Genomic DNA, 20103 nt, shown 5'->3' on the forward strand with positions numbered 1-20103 from the left:
ATGTGTGGATGTCTGGGTGTCCAGAAGGGTGACCAGGGACTGGAGCTGTTTCAGCTCTGAGGGTGAAGGGCTTGGTTTTCAGGTGTGACGGAAGAGGGAGGATGACCCCTCTGTTGGGGACCTCCTGCCTCAAGCGTGCCCTGTGGAGTTCGGTGCAGAGCGCGGCTTCAGCCACCCTGGTCCCTGTGGGGATCCTCGAGACTCCTCTCAGCTGGCCCTGGTGGAGCACAGCACTCTCCATGGTTCAGACCCCCCACCTGCACACCATCCTCATCACTTTGTGCCCCTGTTCTCTCCCTCTTGCATCCCGCCCACCATCTCTGGTACGGCCTCTGGCTTCTATGCCCTGGGCTGTGACTCTTGGCCAGGAGTCTGGTGTGTGGCTACCCCCTCTCCAGGAAAGCCTTGGGCTAACACAGAGCCAGTGGGGTGGAGGCCGGAGCTGGCCTCCCCTCCTGCCCCCTGTGGGATGAAGGCCCAGCGTGGTTGAGGGGCCAGAGCACAGATAGGTGCCCAGCCTCCCCAGGTGCTGCATGTGACCCTCAGGTGTGCAGCCCAGGTGTGTTGACAGGCCCGTCTGGTCAAGGGAGCACAGGCCGGAGCCTAAGACTCCCCTCTGCAGGTGGAGGAGGCCCCAATCCTCGGGGTGTTTGTACAGCGCCGCTGCTGTGTTCTTCTGTTTTCAGCCGTTGTTTTTGGATTTGTCAGACTGGACCCCTGATTGACCTGGTGCCCCGGGTCTGGCTGTTAGGAGAATGAGCCTGTGGCCCCTGCGGGCCTGTGTCTGGGTGGCAGCTGGAGTGGCGCAGGTCGTGCGGAAGGCAGTGTCACTTGCCTGTGGGTTGCCTCTCTGCCCAGATTAGCAGATGTGTCACTTCCCAGGCAGGGGTGGCTGTCCTTACCAACCGCAGCTAGTTGTGTGCTGGGCTGATTAGGAAATATAGCTGCTTTCCAGATCCCTGGCCACGTGCTGGCGTGAGGAGCCCAATGGGGATGCCCGCTGAAGGCTCCTGTCACGTGTGTGCTCACCCCTGCAGGCCCAGGCGGGTAGGGGGGTGGCTGAGTGTCTCCGAGGCACTTTGGTGCTGGCATCTTTCCCATGTTGTTTCCACCCTGAGCCTCTGAGAGCCTGGCCTGGAGCCGGAAGCTGACTCAGTCTATGTCCACCCCCCTGCAACACACACACCCCCTGCAGGGTCTCAGCTTTGAGCACAGCCCCTACGGTCCCCTTTAGGCCGTCTGGTGGCAGGTGGGGGCACCGTGCAGTGTGAGGATGGGTGGGTGCTCTGTGAGGATGGTGCAGGGCCACCTGGGGCCTTTGAGGCTTGGCTTCACCTCTTTGTCAGCCACGACTCTCCACCCTGCAAGCAACAACCCCCTCCCCGAGCCAATCTCTGCACAGTCCTGGTGCAGGACCTATGGGCTCTGGGCCTACAGTGTGAGCCACCTCTGCTCCTTGGGTGAGGGGTTGAGGGCTGTGTGGCAGGTGGGTGCAGGGTGAGACCCAGGGCCCCTCTGTCCTCATCCCTTCCACACACGGTGTACTCTGCCCTGCAGCTGGCCTGTTGGGTGCAGTGAGCGGTACACTGGCATGGAGGACTGTGCCCAGTGAGGTGGTCAGCGGTTTGCAGGCTGTCCCTCCTTTTTCTGCTGGTGCACATAGCTGGCCCTTATCACCGTTCTGCTCAGAGGAGATGTCCAGTGAGTACATCTGAGAGTTTTCTTTCTAGTTCTGTGTTCCTTTGTGCCAGAAGGTGGCAGGACATAAGCCACTTCTTTCTAAGACACGTACCGGGAGGGTGTCGGAGCAGCGCGTGATCCTGAGACCTTTTTGGGCCCTAAGGTAAAGGCAGGATTGGGCCCCTGGGCCGGTAGGAGCGCAGACACTCCAGGGGCAGAATTGTGTGAAGGGGACTGGGGTCAGTGCCAGAGACTGGGTCTGAGGTGGACAAAGCATGGGCAGGGACGCTGGTGGGGCTGTGGTGGCCAGCTCAGAACCGGGCCTGCCTTGTCCCACCTGGGATGGCCGATCACCAGCTTTGGTAGACTTCTGGGGGTCATCCAGGAGCTCTTGCAGTGGACATGTTTTGAGAGACAGACATGAGGGAGAAAGGTGATGGGGACCTAACCCCAGGGCGGGTCGTTCTGGAGAACGGGAAACCCACACACGGAGCCAGCAGGTTTGCAGAAGTGCCAGGCAGAGAGATGTGGCAGAGGGACATGGCTGTGTGAGAGGCAGACTGGGCAAGGGGTCATGTGAGTGGAGGGGACTGAGGCCGAGGTGGGGACTGTACTGCAGGGACAGTGGGCACATGTGTCCAGCTCCCTTGATTACCACAAACAGCTTTTCCAGATGCTTATACCAGTTTCTACCCTCCTCTCCAGGCAGAATGAGTGCTCAGTGCAGCCGCGTGCAGACCATCCATAGGGGTCAGTGAAGTGGGGCCCGGAGGGCGTGGACACCATGTTGCTGAGGGTCCCGCCCCCCCACCTCTGGTGTGGCTGAGTCCTCTGTATGATGGCCGGTGGCACCAGGGTTTCTCCCTGGAACCTGGCTCTGTGCGGTACTGGCAAGGGCTGCTCGGTAGAGGGCAGCAGAGGAGCACCTTCTTTCAGGCTTCACCAGATGTGGGAGGATAGGCTGGAGCACAAGGCATTGCTCTCGCTCCTGTGAACAGCCCAGAGTCCAAGCTCCATGCAGATGCGGGAGGTCCTAAGTCCGGAGGTGACAGTGAGTGTAATTAGGGACTTTTTTAAAGATGTCTTTTTGAAAGACCCCACTCCTTTCTCTACATCTCTGAAGTCAGGTGTGACAGAACTCCTTTCAAAGGTGCGGTGGTCATAAGACCCCTGGGGGCCGCTGTGTCTCAGGTGCCTCTGAGCGCTGTGCTGTGGATACCCTCCGTGGGAGAAGACGACGGGGAGGCGTTGTCTGCACACGTGGGCTGCTATTTCTAACCCAGCATTTTGGGCTCGTGGCTGGGAGCTATTTCAGGCTCCCAGCGTATTTCTGCTGTGGAGCTGCTGAGCACCCCGCCGAGGCTGTCTGCTCTGCACTCACGTCATTGGCAGCTGTGGCCGGAGGCCTGGAGAAGCGTGGGCTGAGGTGTTCAAATAGAAGCAGGGGGCACGGGGCAGGCAGAGGCTGGGGGTCAGTATTTGAAAGGTGCTGCCTCGGGACTGACAGGCCCTGAGCACCAGTGTTACGGTCACCGTGCTGCCCCCTAGTCCCCGTGGTGGGGCGCTCAAGCAGGTGTACAGTGGGGGCTCTGTGGAGTACTCAGCATGATGGTGCTCAGATTGGCCTTGTTAGTTGAAATATAACACGGAAGCCGCCCGGGGCTTGAGGGGCCACCATGGGGAGGCCTCTGCCCTCACAGCCTCCTAACCTGCAGGTGTCAGTCACCGTGAAGGTGGTTTGGAGAAGGAGACAAGATGGGCAGGAGGAACGAGTTTTGTTAAAGGCAGCGAGGGAGGGTCCTCCTGTGGTGCTGGAAGCCCAGACACGTCTGCCCTGGCCCTGCAGCCCTTCCTGGGCTTCCCTGTCAGCCCTTCCCGGCTCTGTAGACTGCCTATTGACCATCACCACGGGTGTCTTTGTAAGAGAGAGGCTTTTCATCCACAAAACTGTGTTTTGTGGATGAAAAGCCCCCCACACACAATGAAACCTAACGGGGGTGGGGTGTTTTAGAAAATAAGTAACTGTGGCCTATTTTGTAAAGAATTTTACTAACTTTTCTCTAGCATGTCGTCTCTGATTAGGACAGCTTATCTTCTAGTTTATATTTCTCTGAGGTTTTTGTTTTTATGGCCACCTAACTACAGAGCTCTCGGATGCTAACCAAACAGCTGGCAGCTTGAACCCCCCAGCCACTCAGAGGGAGAAAGATGTGGCAGTCTACTTCCATAAAGATTACAGCCTTGAAAACCCTGTGGGGCAGTTCTACTCTGTCCTATAGGATCACTATGAGTCGGAATGGACTCAACAACAACGGCTTTGGTTTTGTTAACTACAAAGATGCAACATAAGCAACGAAGAAACTTAGAAAACAAAAAATCAAAGGGGAAAAATCGTCCCCGCAACCACGCCCTCCATGGATAGCCACCGCTGGTGTATTTGTATATGGTCACATCCTACAGGTTCTTTCTCGTATGTTCGTTCTTGTCACTTTGTTGTTACCTCTTTAGCTGATGTAGGATAATTCCATGACCCTGCCAAGTAGCTGCCTTCTGAAGCCAGGCAGCCTGCTACAGGGCAGGCGGTGACAGCATCAAGTGTCAGGACGTCATGCCCTGTGCCTCCCTGGTTGTTCGCTGCCCACTCAACAGATGCTGGTAGTGTGGGTGGGCTGCGACAGACCCTCCGGTCCCTGAAGGCAGCACAGGCAGGCTTGCCTGCTCTCCCCCTCCGCCCGGGTATGTGGCCCCTTGTTCTCTCAGTTCAGTTGGTCACCACTGGTCTCATGTGACTTGGTCCTGCAGTTCAGAGCCAGTTACCACTGGCCTCGCGTACATAGCTGGCCAGTACCCAGGCCACACTCCGAGGTACTCTCTGGAGGGGGCACTATGCCTACCTGCTGCATCTGAGCCTGTGCTGGCCCAGGGTCGACCCCCGCTCCTCCTGAAAAACCTGGATGCTTTTTTTAGTTTGTTTTATAAAGAATTTTCTGGAGTACCCCCAGGCAGCGCCCCCTCAGGCAGCGCCCCTCCCCCGCCCCCGAAGTTCTCTGACACTGTAGAGAAGTGCTGTGCTGCTGTGTGCTAGTTCACGTATCCCTGCTCCCCACAGGAGCTCCCCACAGGATGGGAGCCCAAGGCCTGTCTCTCATCTCCTGTGTATACTCTGTGGCGCCCAGGACTGAAACAGGCCAGCTTGGTCTGTGCTCAGAGGCAGAATAGTCTTGATCCTAACCAAGTGCTCCCCGTAAACCTTCTCTCTCCTTCCCCACTGCCCCCCATGCCACGAGCAGGACTCATCTGGTGGTTTCCCTCTCTCTGGGCAAACTCGAGGTGTCGGCATTGAGTGCTTCCAAGTAAGGGTCTGTCTGGGCCGGGCTGGTCACATGCAGCCTGGTCCTGCCTGTGTCTGGCTGCTTCTTTCCTACCTCCATGCTGGACCACCCCTTCTAGAATGTTCACCGGTGGCGCTTGCTCCTGACAGCCCATAGGCAAAGCTGCACCACCTTCCCAGGGCTCGTGGACCACTGCTTCTCATTGCTTAATTGGGAGATGTGGCCACAATGCCAGGAGAAACCCTAGTAGTGCAATGATTGCCTGGGACAGCCCTGTCCAGACCTTGCTGTCTCTGCCCTCTAGTCCTCTGCACAGCAGGGAGGCTCACTTCTCTACCCTACCTGTCCTTTGGAGAGCATCTCCTGTCAGCCCAGTGACCCATCCTTTTTCTAAGCTGTTTCTGTTGTGTGGCGGGGATGGCCTCGTGCGTACATCTCTGAGCGTGTGTAAATGCACGTGGAGATGAGCTATAGCGGTGGGGTGCCGAGTCAGACGTGCCAACGTTTAATGTGTCGGTAGGCCATGTTGCCAAAGTGCTCCTGAAGACTGCCTGTGGGAGCGCTGCTAAGTCCACAAGGGCACCTGGCTCTGCAGCCACCCAGAGGGTCTCCCACTGGTGCATACAGCAGCATGGTGTCTGGCGTGTGAAGTGGGTACTTCTCTGTGGCTTGGTCCTCACTCCCCATCTACAGTCTGTTCCTAGTCTTTTATTAGGTTGTCTTTTATTTTAATTGGTTTGAACGAACTCTTTACATAGGAAGTAAGTTTCTGTTCTCTGCACTGTAGATGTTTCCCCTTGTTGGTAGTTTCTTTAGAGTTTGTTCATGTAATTGTTTTCCCTGCAAGAGGTTTTAAAGTTTGTTTTCTTTGTGTTCTGCATAGTTTTGTAATTCTTCTGTTTTTTGGTAATACTTGCATGGTTTCATTTTTCAAGTATGTGTTCAGTCCATTAGGACCTTGTTTTGGTATACAGAGTAAAGCGGAGGGTTCCAGCTTTGTTTCTTCTGCAGATGACCAGCCCCATAACTGCTCTTCAGATTATGCTTACAAGGACGAGAACGCCGTGAGGAGAAGGTCATTGTTGTGAGCCTGCCCTGGTCTTGTCACCTAAGTTTTGTAAGCTTATGTTAAGCAGCCACATAACCTCAGTTACCTCTTATCAGCTGTGCTGAGACAGTACATAGGAAAAGCTCGGCTTCTTGCTGCTTTTTACAGAAAAGCCGATTACATACTGATTTTCTTTCTTCTCTTATGGTTCCATTAGAACATAGATCATACAATAGCCCATTAACTGCATCCCCCAGCAGCCAACAGCCTTGAAACCACTTTGGTTCCTCCACTTGTCTCGCACTTAGGAGCTCCTGGCAGGTGAGTGATGGAGTTGGGGGAAAAGGTACGCCACTGCAGGTGCAGGATCATGGACGGATGCTGCAGTGAGTGACGGCAGCCTTTGCTGAGGTTTGTTTTCTCAGTTGTCTTGTGTGGGCTTTCCGTTACCAGAATGAAGAGCAGAGGCTTGTCTAGCCCTCACATAGCCTTGGTGTCAGACCCTTTTTGCAGGTGAGAAAACCGAGGCCCAGGCAGGTTAGCTGGTCTGCCTGTCTAGAATCAGAGCTCCAAAGCCAGTGTCCTCGCTGCTGCATGGCACATTTGTACTTCCACCTTCTCTTGTCAGGGCCATACCTAGTGTGTGTCCTGTCCCCACTCCTGGGAACAATGGGAACTGTGTTGGCCGCGTGGCAGGTGACCTCCTGGGCCAGCCAGCACTCTAGAGCATGAAGGGTGGCTGAGGCTATAGCCAGGGCACAGGTCTGTGTAGGGATGGCACAGAGAAGGGCAGCCGTCCTGGGTCAGGAGGACCTGCCGCCAGTCCACGTGTCGCCACTCCTTCCTTCCTTTCCTCTCTGGGGGCTGGACTGGCTGGTTCCAGGGTGACTTGCTGTGCCTTACTGCTTGTTATGGAACAACAAAGAGGGACAGTCGTGGAACCCAACCAGACATGGGGTTCTCCTGCCCCAGACCTCTGTGTCTCTGGAGACCAGTGGGTTTCTCTTCCCCCCTCCCCTCCCATGAGGAGCACTGACCTGGAGTGAGGACCCCTGCAGGTACAGCTCTGCCTCCTCCTGCCCCCTCCCTGAATTGGCCACCGTTCTTACCCTCGATGGGGGGGTGCGCCCCTCAGCAGAGGCTGCCTGGACTGATGCAGGGGTGAGTCTGTCTGGGCTCAAGGTCCGAAACTGGGGTGCCTGCCACCCCAGATATGAGCGCATTCTCCAGATGGGCTCTGCTTGTTTCCTGGGTCTCTACTAGTTTAGAATCTCAGGGGACAGGTGCCAATTACTGGGCTCTCTCAGCTGCCACCCCACACGAGTGCTCACTTAGCCTACTTGGGCTTTGAAACCTGCAGACACTTCCTGCCTCCCCACTGGTGGCTGGGTGCATTGGGCAGGCAGGACACGGGGTGTACATCAGGGGATGGTGTGCTGGGGAGTATAGTAGTGCACTGAGTGGGCACTACACTGGGGGGATATGTTGGGGGCAATTAGGCAGGTGGTATGCTGGGTTGTGTTGGGGGGACATTAGGCAGGTGGTGTGCTGGGTTGTGTTGGCATTAGGCAGGTGGTGTGCTGGGTTATGTTGGCATTAGGCAGGTGGTATGCTGGGTTGTGTTGGGGGGCCATTAGGCAGGTGGCGTGCTGGGTTGTGTTGGGGGGGCATTAGGCAGGTGATGGTGTACTGGATTGTGTTGGGGGGCCATTAGACAGGCGGTGTGCTGGGTTGTGTTGGGCACTGGCCGTCCTGCTCTGGAGCCTGTTCGTTGAGGGCAGGGTGGCCCTGACTTGTCCCCCAGGCCCTTGGCCCTGTGCTGACGGAGGTGATGGCATGGTCTTGCCACTCGCCCTGGGGGCAGCACGAGCACGTGGAGCTCCAGGGGCGGCTCTCGCCGGATGCTTGCTCCTGCAGCGTGGGGCTGTGCACATCCTCTTGGCACTTCGGTTCACGGTTTGTTTTGGTGACTAAACCTTTAGACCTGGTGTCACTAACAACCTCCCACTGCATGGTCCCTGGGATTGCTTGTGAGAGATCAGAGGAGTAGCCTGCTAGCCTGGCCACAGGGGCCCCACTGTCAACCGCATTCCCATCCTGCCCATAGAAAGTCCTGTGACTTTGGGCAGATAACTGCTCTGCCGTGTGTCAGTTTGCTAATCTGTAGAATGGGGCTGATTCATAGGGCTCCTGACTGAAACCTCGTAAGTGCTTCTAAAGGCAGGGTGACTGGCAATGAGTTTACTAGACCTACACTGTCCTTCTGTGACTCCTTGGTGAACAGACCTGTGGGGCCCTGTAATGCACTCCTTGGGGACAGGCAACGTTGCTAACACGGCCTGCCATGCGGGATGGGGGACGGCATGCAGCGCTCTGCTTTGACATGCCATCATAGGGGGTCAGGCGTGGCGGGGGACGTGAATTATGAATTATGGCACCCCTGCGTGACCTTGCCCTCCCCTGGAAACCAGGGCAGGGCTTTTTCCCTGCGTGTTGCTCTCAAGGAATGAACTGCTGTTGCTTCTCGAAGGAGCCCTTGCCCATCGCAGCCTTGCAGGGACTGGGCTGTCAGGACAGAAACCCATTTCCCTGCTTTCAATCTCATGTCCAGCTTTAGTCCTGCCATCTGCTGGGAACACAGATGTTCCCTCCAGACTGCCACCATGGGCTTCAGAAGGCTCCTTCCAGCCCGGAGGATCTGCCTGGCTCAGGGCGGTGCAATGGTGAAAGGTGCCACACCATGGCCCCAGGGAGACAGCTTTCACGGTGGGTGGTGGGCCGCAGCTCGGGGGAAGCCAGGTGTAGCTGTGGGTAAGGAATCAGAGCTGGAGTATGTGTTCAGTTCCAGATGCTTCCTCACCCTCTCCCAGCACCCACTTATCAGTGGGAGGAAGAGGGCCCTGGAGGTCGTGAGACATGGAGGGAAGTGTGAGGTGGTGGGTGCCCAGGTTGGACCACTGTAGAGGTTCCGTGGGGTCTTGGGTGCTGGGTGAAGTATGCTCTCGATGTGCCCTGTGACCAGCCCGGGCAGCAGGCACAGGACAGGAAGCAGGTCTAGTTGTAATTGAAGGTGTCCTGCGGAGACCTGGACAGTCGCCAGTGCTCCACATCTCAGGGGTCCAGGTGATGCCTCCTCTGACCCTTCCTGGCCCTCAGCAGCCCTTGCTGTGGTTCACAGGTGCTCGCATCACGTGCCATTGAGAAATCACTGAGACCAGACACTGGGCCAGGCAAATGGGCCCGGCTCTCAGCCTGCGGCTTAGAGGATGTGCAGACTCAGAGCAGTCCCCAGGAGACTTCACTGCAGTGCCCTGGCATGTTTCTTTTCTGCAGGGTCCAGGTGGGCCTCCTCGTGAGCGGCCTGACCTTCTCTCTGCCTCATTAGTGACGTGGCAGCCCGTGCTCAGGCCAGCCTGGGGCTAGGTGCGCGGGGTAGAGAAGGCTTCACCTGGGGCCTCCCTGTTGGTAAGCACATGCCTTGGGAGTCCTGGGGACTGGCCAGTGGTAGCTGGCTGGGCCGTTACCTCAAGGATACTGGTATCGGGGAGCAATCCAGCATGTGGCCTATATGATGCTATATGGCACCCACTCGGCAAGGCGCTGCCTGCCCATTCCCAGGCTCCCTTGGGGGGAAGGGCCTCGGGCTCCAGCTCTGGGAATGCCTCGCTTACCTGTACATGTTCTCTGTCCTCAGATGCAGAGACGAAGAATCCTTTGCCCAAGAAGGAAAAGCTGAAGCTGAGACGTGAGCAGTGGCTGCAGAGTAAGTCATGACTTTGTCTTAAGTGATGGCAACATTGGCCTCGTCCACAGCTTAGTGGTTGCATGCCAGTCGCACCCCACCCTTTGCCCATTTCGCCCATGCTCTGGTCAGGAACCTGGGGGAGCAGATGCTGGGGTGGGGGATGGGGAACCCCTTTAGAGGCTGCCAGCCAGCAGTGGCTGAGGGCCATTTAGGGAGGCCTCAGCAGCGCCCTGACGAGGTCTTTAATGTGACAAACAGGCTCAGGAGTGGGTGGCTGAAATCTGCAAAGTGCTGACTTCCTCTTCCCAAAGAAAATAGTCTCAAGAAATTGCTAGACTCAGCTCCTTGCTTGTAAAAACTGTTTTGTTTTTTGGTTCCCACGATGGATTTTTAATTCCAAAAGTAATACATGTTTCTTTTGAGTATTTCATGGCACAGAAGTCTCTAAGAGGTGAAATCAGTTTCAGGTTAGGTGTGTGTCCTTCCAGACTGCTTTCCATGCATATAAAAGTACAGCATGTGTATGTGTACATCGGTAGGTCTCAGAGGGTGCTCCGAGGACTCCTGGGATCCCTGAGACCCTTTTCGGGCGCCTGGGGGTCCGTTCTTTTCCAAGCATATGTCTGCGTAAGGTTGGTTTTCCTTCACAGGCTTCCTGCAAAACATGTCACAACAGATTGAATGCCACTTTTCTCAGTATTAATTTTTTTGGAAAATATTATTTTTCATAAGTAATGGGCTACTTATGTTAGCGTGAAGTGTGTTTATCATTGCTATTTTAAAATGAACTAATATTTTAAATTTTTCAGTTTTAATTTTGAATGTGGTTAACAATCAATTGGTATAATCCACAAAAACAAAAGCTCTTTGGGACCCTTAGTAATTTTTAAGTGGGAAAGTGTCTTGATACCAAAAAGTTTGAGAGCCACTGGTATGCAGGCACTTACCAGGGTAGTTGGTAAGGTTACACCAAACAAACTGGGTTTACTCTTTCTCCCTGAACCCAGCTGATGCTCCTGCCTGGTGGATATCACCTTGGCTAGTTCAGACATGGTGGAAAAGCCTGTTGTGCTTTAGTGTTCAGTCTCATTCCAGGAGTTAGTTTGCATTTACATGTTTTTGACATCATTAAGGAAAAGCCATCTTTTCTTAGTTTGCTACATTTTCATCAAAAAGGTGATGTACTTTTTGATGAAAATGTTTTTTTTGTTTGTTTATTTTCCGTGTGCCTGTTAACATGAGGAGTTGCCTGGATAGATTTCTTATTTTTATTCTATAATAGACTTTATGTAACATGTTTGGTTATTTTATTTTTAATATCATGCTGAATATTTGCTAATGTTTTCTGAAAGATTTTCTCATAAAGATTAATAGTTTTTTTTTTTTTCTTAAACTTATTTTTTTTTGTATGGCTTTGCTGACTTCATAAAGTTCATTTGGAATATTTTCTTCTTTATGTTCTTGCATAGTTAAAATATCTGCATAAGAATTCCAAGACTTCTTGTATTTATGAGTTCCTTTTTTTTTTTCCAAAATCACTGGTTTCTATTTTGCTAATTCCCGGTTCTTGCTTTCTATGGGTCTTTTAAGTTAGTTACCCATTTATTTTCATATTTCCACATGAGAATCTTAAAGGCTGTTAATTGTCCTCTAGATACAGCTTTAGCTACATCTCTCAAGTCCATTTTACCTGGCATTCTATTATGAAAAATTTCCTGTAGAAAAGTTGAAAGAGTTCTACAATGAACACCCACATAGACCCCACATAGATTCTGCAGTTAGCACCTTACTTAGTCACGTATCTGTTCATCCATCCATTCCTTTGAATCCACCCATCACCCATGTCACTTTTCATGCCTTCCAAAGTGACCTGCAGGCATCAGTACACTTCCCCTCAAATGATCCAGCTAGAATTCAGTATTTGTCTGTGGTTATTTATTTATTTTAGGTAAAATTTACATACAATGAAATGCAAATCTCAAGTGGGCCTTTCAGTGATTTCTGACAAATACACCTCTGTGATCAAAACCCTTTTCAGGATACAGACCATCCCTCTCTCCCAGAAGCCCCCTGTGCTCCTTCTCCATTGGCTCCTGTCCCACCGTCCCAGAGGTCACACTGCTCTGACTGGCTTGTCCATAGCTTTGTTTGCTGTAGTCTTCACATAAATGGAATCCTGCAGGACTTATTTTTTTGATGTCTGGCTTATGCTCAGCGAAGTGTTTTTGAGGTTCTCCTCCGTGCAGCATGTGGCAGCCATTCATGCCTTTGTATTGCTGAGAAGTATTTCATTGTGTGACTGTACTGTTTGTTAGCCATTTTTCTGTTGATGGACACCTGGGCAGTTACCAACTTTAGCAACTGTGGAAAAGGCTGCTATGACCATTCTTTATGAGTCTTTTTGTGGACATATGTTTTCATTTCTCGTGGGTAAGTACTTGGGAATGGAATGCTGGGTCAGAGGGTAGGTGTATGTTTAGTTTTATCAGCAAATGCCAGACACTTTTCTGAAGTAGTCATATATCTACACTCCCACCAGCACTGGGTGAGGGTCCTTGTAGCTCCACATCTTCACCAGCATGTGGTGGTGTTTGTCTCTTTAAGCTTGGCCATTCTGGTGGATGTGACATGGTGGTTCATTATGGTTTTACTTTAACGGCCATGAAATGAAAGAGCACTTTCATGTGCTTTTTGTACATTTGTATATCATCTTTAGTGAAATATGTAGTCAGATCTTTTACCCATTTTTTAATCAGGCTGTAATTCTTTGATGACTTTTAAATTTTCTTCCACACTGGTTGACTTTTTTTTTTTTACTACTTGAGTTAATTTTGGCTCCCCATATTTTCCCATAAAATAATCCTTTGTTTTTAAGCTGTAGAAATTCTTTATATAGCCCAGATACCAGTTCTTTGTTGGATATACTTTGCAAATATTTTTTTTCCCAGACTATGAATGACTTGTCTGTTTATTTTCCTAGTGATATTTTTTGATGAGCAGAAACTTAATTTTGAGAAGTCTAATTTTTTTGCCTATATAGTTATTGTTTATATGTATCCTGTTTAAGAAAATGTAATAATAACTCTGACTATAAAAATCAGCACCAAGCTAGCTCCTATGAGGCAGAGGTAAAATATACCCCTGTTCTCCAACTTCTCCACCATTTCTGACACGAGCCGTTCCCTCCAATGGCGCTCTTTCTGTTAGGTCTGATAATTCGTTGGAACAGTCCTAGAGCACTCACAGAGGCAGCGTAACTGCAGTAACAACTTTTAACAACAAAGAAGGATATGAACAGAAACAAAGATAAGCAAAGAGCAAGGTTCGGGAGGGGCCTCAGCACAGCACCTGAGTGTCGAAAGGAGACCCCTTACTTCCCAGAGGGGAGCCACTTACCCTTCCTGAAAACCAGGGTGCATTCTGACCCATCAGGAAAATTTCAGACAGGAAACTCTGACCTCACCTGGCAGGCTCGGCTATTGGTCACTCTTCTCAGCTTTCAACCAGGGGTTGGTCCTTACACTGTGCTGCCCCTGTCTGGGTCTGCTCATTGACTCCACTGCTTCTGGTACTGTTAACAGCCGCTGAGTCTGTCACTGCCTGCTCTGGGGGCCAACTCGCCTACCACAGCCGTCTCTCATCTTGTGTTACAGCCTTGACCCATATTACAGCTCTTTTATTTGGGTGTAGGAGGTTCTGAGGGCAGGGACCCCAGGTCCAAAGGACGTGTTCTTCGTCTGGTCCTCATTGGTCAGGAAGCTTCCAGAAACCACTGTGAGATTGGCTACTTATATAGGGACAGTCCTTGTCAGTTTCAGGGATGACTTTCATAAACCTACCAATCCTTTAGGTGGACCATAAACTGATGACCCTATTAGGTGAATTTGCAAGCCCCTTAGGCAGATAGTAAACTGACCTATCACTTGCAGGCTGCTTATATGGATAGTAAACTGACCAATCACTTGGAGGATCACGGCCCAGCCGATTTTGGGAGAATTACAAACTCAGGCCCAGAAAAGCCATGTAAAGAAACTCATTGCACCACAGAAACTTTTATCTAATTCAAAGTCAGGAAGATATTATTCTATGTTTTCTTCTAAAAATTTTATAGTTTAGCTCAGCGGCAGTAGATTTTAGTTTTTTGGTATGGCGTGAGGTCCCTGAGTGGTGCAAACAATTTGCACTTAACAGCTAACCCAGTGATACCGCAGAAGAAAAGGCCTGACAGTCTGTTTCCATTAAGATTACAGCCATGAAAACCCTATGGAGCAGTTCTGCTCTGTAACACATGGGGTCACCGTGAGTTGCAATCCCCTTGTGGAACGACAACAACGTGGTGTGAGGTATTGGCCAAGGTTCATGTGTTTCACCACGGGATATTCATTTGCTCTAGCACTGTCTGTTGTAAAGACTTTTCCTTCTTGATTGGGTTGTCTTGATACCTTTGTCAAAACTCACACGGACTCATGAGTCTGGGTCCCTTCTGGGCTCTCTTCTGTTCCATTGATGTGTTATTGTACCTTATGTCTTGATTACTGTAGCTTTAGAGTAAGTCTTAAAGTTAGATAGTGTAAGTCTTCCATTTTAGTTCTATTTTAAGATTGCTTTGGATATTCTAGGTCCTTGACCTTCCCGTATAAATTTTACTGTTAGCTTGTCCATTTCTTAAAAAAAAAACAAACAATACCCACTCCTAGTGAGGTTATGATTGGGACCCCATTGATCTATACAGATCAGTTTCGGGAGCATTGACACTGAACTTTCAGACCCGTGAACGCGGAGCATCTCCACTCACTTAGTCTTCCTGTGATTTCTGTCAGCACTGCTGTGTAGTTTTCATGTGTGTGTAAAATTACAGTTGGGTTTTATGTTAACACATAATTAGTATCCAGTGATCCTGCTATCATCATGTTAGTTCTCCTAGTTAATTTACAGATCCCTTAGGATTTTCTACGTAAGTGATCATGTCACTTTAAATAGAGACGGCTTTGCTTCTTCGTCTGCAAATTTTATCCTTCTCTGCCTTTTTCTGGTCTTGCTGCGATGGCCCAGATGTTGGTGAAGTCTTGGTAGAGGTGGTGAGAGTGGGTGCCCCCGTCCCAATCCTAAGCCTGGTCGCTTTTCAGGCCACGATGGCACTCAAAGCAACTTACCCACCTAGTCTCTCTACTTCAGGCCCTGTTTACAAGGGGCTTCCCCTCTCGTTTTTATAAAAGATGAGCAAATATGGAAGGGGGTGACAGGGAAGCTCCCGGGCCTTCTGTCTTCTCAGTTCTGCCATCGAGCATGGTTATGCCCTCAGGGGCTGTGTGTGGCCGCCTAATGTTGTATATGAACCAAGTGTCCACCCAGTGATGTTCACACGCCCCTGATTCAGGGCCCCACGTAGCCAGGGTGTCGTGTTTGGAGGCCCAGCTTAACTGTGAAATGTGTTCATGACTATATCGCCAGCTAGTTTAACTAGTGCTCAGTCACAGGCTGCTTCTGAGCCCCTGGGGGAGCAGGGCAGCAGCAGGCCTCCCTGCGGTTTACCCCCAGGGGGTGGGCCCCCCAGCTTGGCCCAGGCCGGGCCACGTTGCAGCGATTCCCACTGCCCCGTAACTCCTCCCTGTCTGCTCTTAGTCAGCAACTTGCTCCTTGTAAACCAGTTTATAGAAGGGAGCTCCCCTGCCCCCCACCTTTTCGCTGTTATCTTTTAGTTTACTTCTTATCTTTTTATTTGCTGGGCAAGCGCTCCTCAGCCTTTATTTTTGGCATCGTGCGCTGGGGGCCAGCCATGACAATCCACCCTCATGCTGGGCGTGCATGCTCAGCACTGTGTGTCACCCAGACCAGCGCCAGGATGGTGGGTCAGTCCCGCCCCGCACCCTCAGAGGAGTTACCTGGAAAGACACGGAACCCAGAGTGACCCAGGCCTGAGGGGCGAACGGGGAATCAAAGCCAGAGTCCCCCGAGGGGCTGTGGAGGGGGCGGCAGGAAAGGAACCAGGCTGCAGGACTTTGTAAAACCTGTAGGGTGCTCCTCCCTGGTAGACAAGTAGTTTGTTTCTGGAAATTACCCACCCACTTAATTTCTTGGAAACGCCGGCTCAACGCTTGTCACTGACCCTTCGAATGGCGGTGCTTGGCCCTCCAAGTAGTTTGCCAGAGACCTGGGCTGTTGAAGCCCGCGGTGCGTGACTCAGTGAGCCGATACTTGGGAGGGGAGTGCTGGGGGCTGTGCTGAGTTTTGCCCTTAGAGGGTACAGTATTTTCGCTTTGGTCCTCCAGCCATGGCCGTTCCTATCTCTGCCACACAGTCCAACATCCCATCTGTCCCTTCTGGTGAGTTCTCTGCACCGTGTCTAGTCATTGTCTCTGCACCCCACTCCAGGAGTGCAGTTGCTCCACCTACCTGTGGTGACTGAGACTGCTCAATCTGACTACGGGCCGCTGGCTTGGTCATTGTGCTTGGGGCAGTCCCAGGCAGGCTCACTGTGTGGCTGGACTGCAGCCGGGGAGGGGCCGCCCCTCTGAGTTCTTCGGTGCTGTCTTCCAGCCGTGTTCGGATGCTGGCCTCATTGCCGGCTTGGTGTCACCCTGGGGCAGAGAGGCTGGTCTGAGACCTGCATCTGGACAGCAAGTATGGGGAAGGAACGTGTTGGAGCACGTGGGCTTCATTCGCAATTTTGAAGGCTAAGTACATTTGTGAGTGCAAATCAAATCCCAAGGCTCTGTCCCAGCCTGGTGCCAGACTCGGGTCCTGAGGCCTTGCAGCCCCGCATTCATGGCACACACTTTGCCCTGGGACCCCGCCAATTTCTACCTCGCATTATCCCCCAGCGTGGGGACTCACTCCCTCCTCTGGGCATCTCCTCTGGGCACACAGGGCAGGGGCCTTCCTGGTGCTTATCTTAACTGTGTGGGAGCAGGAGGCCATGGCTGTCATACCGAGTGACTCGCTGGCTGAAGTTGAGAGCCTACTTTCTGTGCTCTGTCCTTCTGCCAGCTTCTTTGTGCCTTTGTGGGGTTCCCTCCTCCCTCAACCCATCCCACGTGCCCAGGCCACTTTTCAAAAGGGAAAATCTTTAGTGCTCGTAGCTCCAGTCTCATGATCAGCCCTGTAATTAAAACACATGCCGAGCTCCGTGATTAAGGGAAAAAATAACTCGGAGCCAGCCGCCTCCCAGGTTTCCAGGGGCGGGATGTAGGTGACAGTGGGAAAGGAGGACACGACGGTCTGCTTCCAACAGGCTCTTGACAACAGCCAGCACCAGAAAAAGCAGGGCCAGTGTTGGGGCTCAAACGGGGGTGGGACAGGCGGCAGGTACCCTTATTTGGCCCCCCTCCACCTGCTCTGGTCAGGGCTGGGCAGTGTGGCCCCTGTGTACCCGGCTTCACGGCCCACCTCTGACGGGGGCTTGGCCAGTGCACACCATGCAGCTCCTGTTCTTCTCTAACTCCATGCTCCCCCCTAGAGATAGAAGCCATCAAGCTGGCAGAGCAGAAGCGCTGGGAGGCACGGCGGCGGAGGGCCACAAAGGTGGTGGGGGACCTGCGCCCGCTGATGGAGGCCCTACCCGAGTTGGCAGAGCTGGAGAGCAGCAGCAGCTCACGGCAGCGGAGGAGGCAAGTATGGCGGCCCGCCGCCTCCTTTCATGTCAGGAGGCAAGTATAGCTGCACGGCCCAGGACAGGCTGTTCCTCCCCAGGCCTGAGCCGTGCACCAGCTGATCTGTGTTCAGGGGTGAAAGATGGTGGAGGAGGAGGAAGCCACCAAGGTCTTGGCAGTGCTAACCCCAGGGAGGCCACTTCTCATCAGACACCTGCGCTTCTTCACCTGAGTCCTAGCCAATAGCTCTCAGGAGCCAGGAGGGAGCTGGTGGCTCCATCACATGAGACATGGAAGGCTGGATGTGTCGGGAGCACCTGGCCCACTGCTGGTAAACAGGAGAGTGGTCAGGTTGGCAGAGTGGCTAGGGCTGACTCCACTTTCTCTTGCGGCCCTCTTTGGGCACGGCTACCCTGGCCTGGTGTTCTCTAGCTCTCCCTGGATGGCTGTGGCGTACGCAGCTCCTGATGGGTCCTGCTGCTTCTACCTCCGTTGCCACACTGCAGTGCACCCACCGGCTGCTCTGCCCTGGTCGTGGCCTCATGTGCACTTATGGCCGTGGTGTGCTCCTTCCCAGGTGTGTCCCCTGGCTCTGCCCTGGTCACGGCCTCACGTGCACTTCCTGGGCCTGGTGTGCTCCTCCCCAGGTGTGTCCACCAGCTCTCTCCTCTCCCTTCTCAGGCCAAAACTCACATGCGTTCCCTCACTGAGGCGTCCTGTCTGCCTCACCTGGTCCTGCATGCACTTCCTTTCCTGGGGGTCTTCCTCACCGTACACATCCTCTCTGTTCTGGCTCTTGCTCTTGTCCCTGCATGGCAGGGCCTTGTCTGCTCTGTGTCCCCTGCACCCCCACCCAGCATGGCCTATGTACCTTAGGGGCTCCATAAGTAGGTGGACAGCTTGTGCATGCCCACAGGGCCACGAGGGCCAGTCCCCTGAGCTTGTGCTGATCAAGGACAGAGGGGCCAGTTGTGTTCCCTCACTGGGGTGGGATGGTGACAAGGAGCGTGCGTCCGCAGCTGTCCCCCAAGGCTCCTGCAGACTGTGCTCAGGTATTCTTCCTTCCATAGAGGCACATGCCACTCTGGCCAGAGTCTGTCCCTGGTTCATTCTTAAAATGTCTTGGAATGAAAAGGTGACGTCTCCTCACCACTGGATTCTCCCAGCTGCCAAGGCTGGGGTATACCTGGATGTGCCAGTGCATTCCTTTTACCTCGTACTGACAGCTGGTTGTGGAGAGGCCTTGCCCCTCAGTGAGTGAGCGTCAGCCCAGCCAAGGCCAGGCGAGGCCTTCCTCATGGGGCATCTAGAGCACCAGGTGGGCTGCTGGTAGAGGAGTGCCACAGCTTGGTCTGTCCTGAGGCATCATGGTGACACGGGTGGCCTTCTGCAGTGCAGGCTCTAGGAGTGGCCAGCACAAGGACACTTGTGCACAGCCCGTCCGTTTGGCCACACACCGGTGCTTTGGTCCCCACTGAATTCAGGGGCACAATGCGCCTCAGCCTTCTAGCTCTCTCGGAAGGCCTTTCTCAAGGTCTTTTCTGCCTCAGGACCTGCATGTCGCCTCTGGGGTGCTGTCTCCATCAAGGAAAGTGCCTGGGGCCTGGCCCCTGAGGGAGGGGCCTCAGCCAGGTGTGGGCCCAGTCCTCAGCTTTCCGGGAACAAGCAGGACAAACTCTGAGGGGCGCTCCGTTTTGATCACAGTTTCTGGGCCTTCAACATTTATTGCTGTCAATTCTAATCTTTGCTTTTTGAGAAATAATTCTCTCTCTGGCTGAAAGCACCGATCTCATGCAGAGTCGGCTTGGGCCAGAGTCAGCCCCCTCTGCTCCCTGTTCGCCCCCTGTGGTGAGTGACTCCTGCTGGCCACTGGACATTAGAGGAAGGCTGTGGGGGGAGGTGGGGACAGGGACGTGGAACCAGCCAGAATATTTGCGTGCCTGAGGAGGAGTGGCCATTGAGTCGAGATTGACAACTGAACCCGAGCCTGAGATACAGATTCCATTCCGGGTCCTTGAACAAAAATGTGACCCCGGTCAAGCGCCCATATGTGGTTTTCAGTTTTCTCATCTGAAAAATATCCTCGGCTCCCACGGGAGAAAGCTGCGTAAACACCGCCGTCAGCTGGGGCTGGGGCCGGAATGCGTGTGCGGCTCTGGGCTGCTGAGTGCTGGGACTCTGGTCTGCGCTTGCTCAGGCTAATCTCAGGCTCAGGGTGGGGGTGGCTCCGACCTGGTATCACAAACCGTAGTTCCCTGGATGTGGCCGGGTGACACACTAAAAGCTCACCTAGCTGCCCTGGGGCCCAGTCTCTCGTGTATGTGTGTCTCGGGTGCTGGGGAAGCTGGTGGTTGGTTTGGCTTAATAATCACTATCTCCCAGTAATTTTAGTTTACAGAAAGTTGGAAAGATAGTCCAGAGAGTTCTGTACACCCTCACCCAGTTTCCTTTATTATTGTGAATAAAGTTTCAGGTCTTAAAATAGGATGGCATCGCAACTAATGACCCAGTATAGATAAACGTAAAGGATAATAATGAACTTAAAGTAATGATTAGCCAAAGTCCGTGCTTCATCCAGATTTCCTCAGTTTTCCATGATGTCCTTTTTCTGCCCTAGGGTCTCATCCAGGATACCACGTGACAGTTAGTTGTCATGTCTTCTTAGGCTCTAGTTGGCTGTGACAGTTTCTCAGGCATTTCCTTGTCTTT

General features: G+C 52.8%; 1 protein-coding gene across 3 annotated transcripts in view; it reads left to right on the forward strand.

Annotated features, from left to right (window-relative positions):
- The window catches only part of SLX9 (SLX9 ribosome biogenesis factor), a 64020-nt gene that overhangs the window by 36464 nt on the left and 7453 nt on the right, over nt 1–20103 (forward strand). For all 3 annotated transcript variants that reach the window (XM_064279563.1, XM_023541029.2, XM_010601298.3), the window contains 2 exons: nt 9755–9823; nt 17262–17412. In XM_064279563.1, the coding sequence (XP_064135633.1) occupies nt 9755–9823; nt 17262–17412 (220 nt within the window). The remainder of the gene's footprint in view (nt 1–9754; nt 9824–17261; nt 17413–20103) is intronic.

The sequence above is a fragment of the Loxodonta africana genome, chromosome 2, assembly GCF_030014295.1.
Source record: "Loxodonta africana isolate mLoxAfr1 chromosome 2, mLoxAfr1.hap2, whole genome shotgun sequence".
Classification (NCBI taxonomy): domain Eukaryota; kingdom Metazoa; phylum Chordata; class Mammalia; order Proboscidea; family Elephantidae; genus Loxodonta; species Loxodonta africana.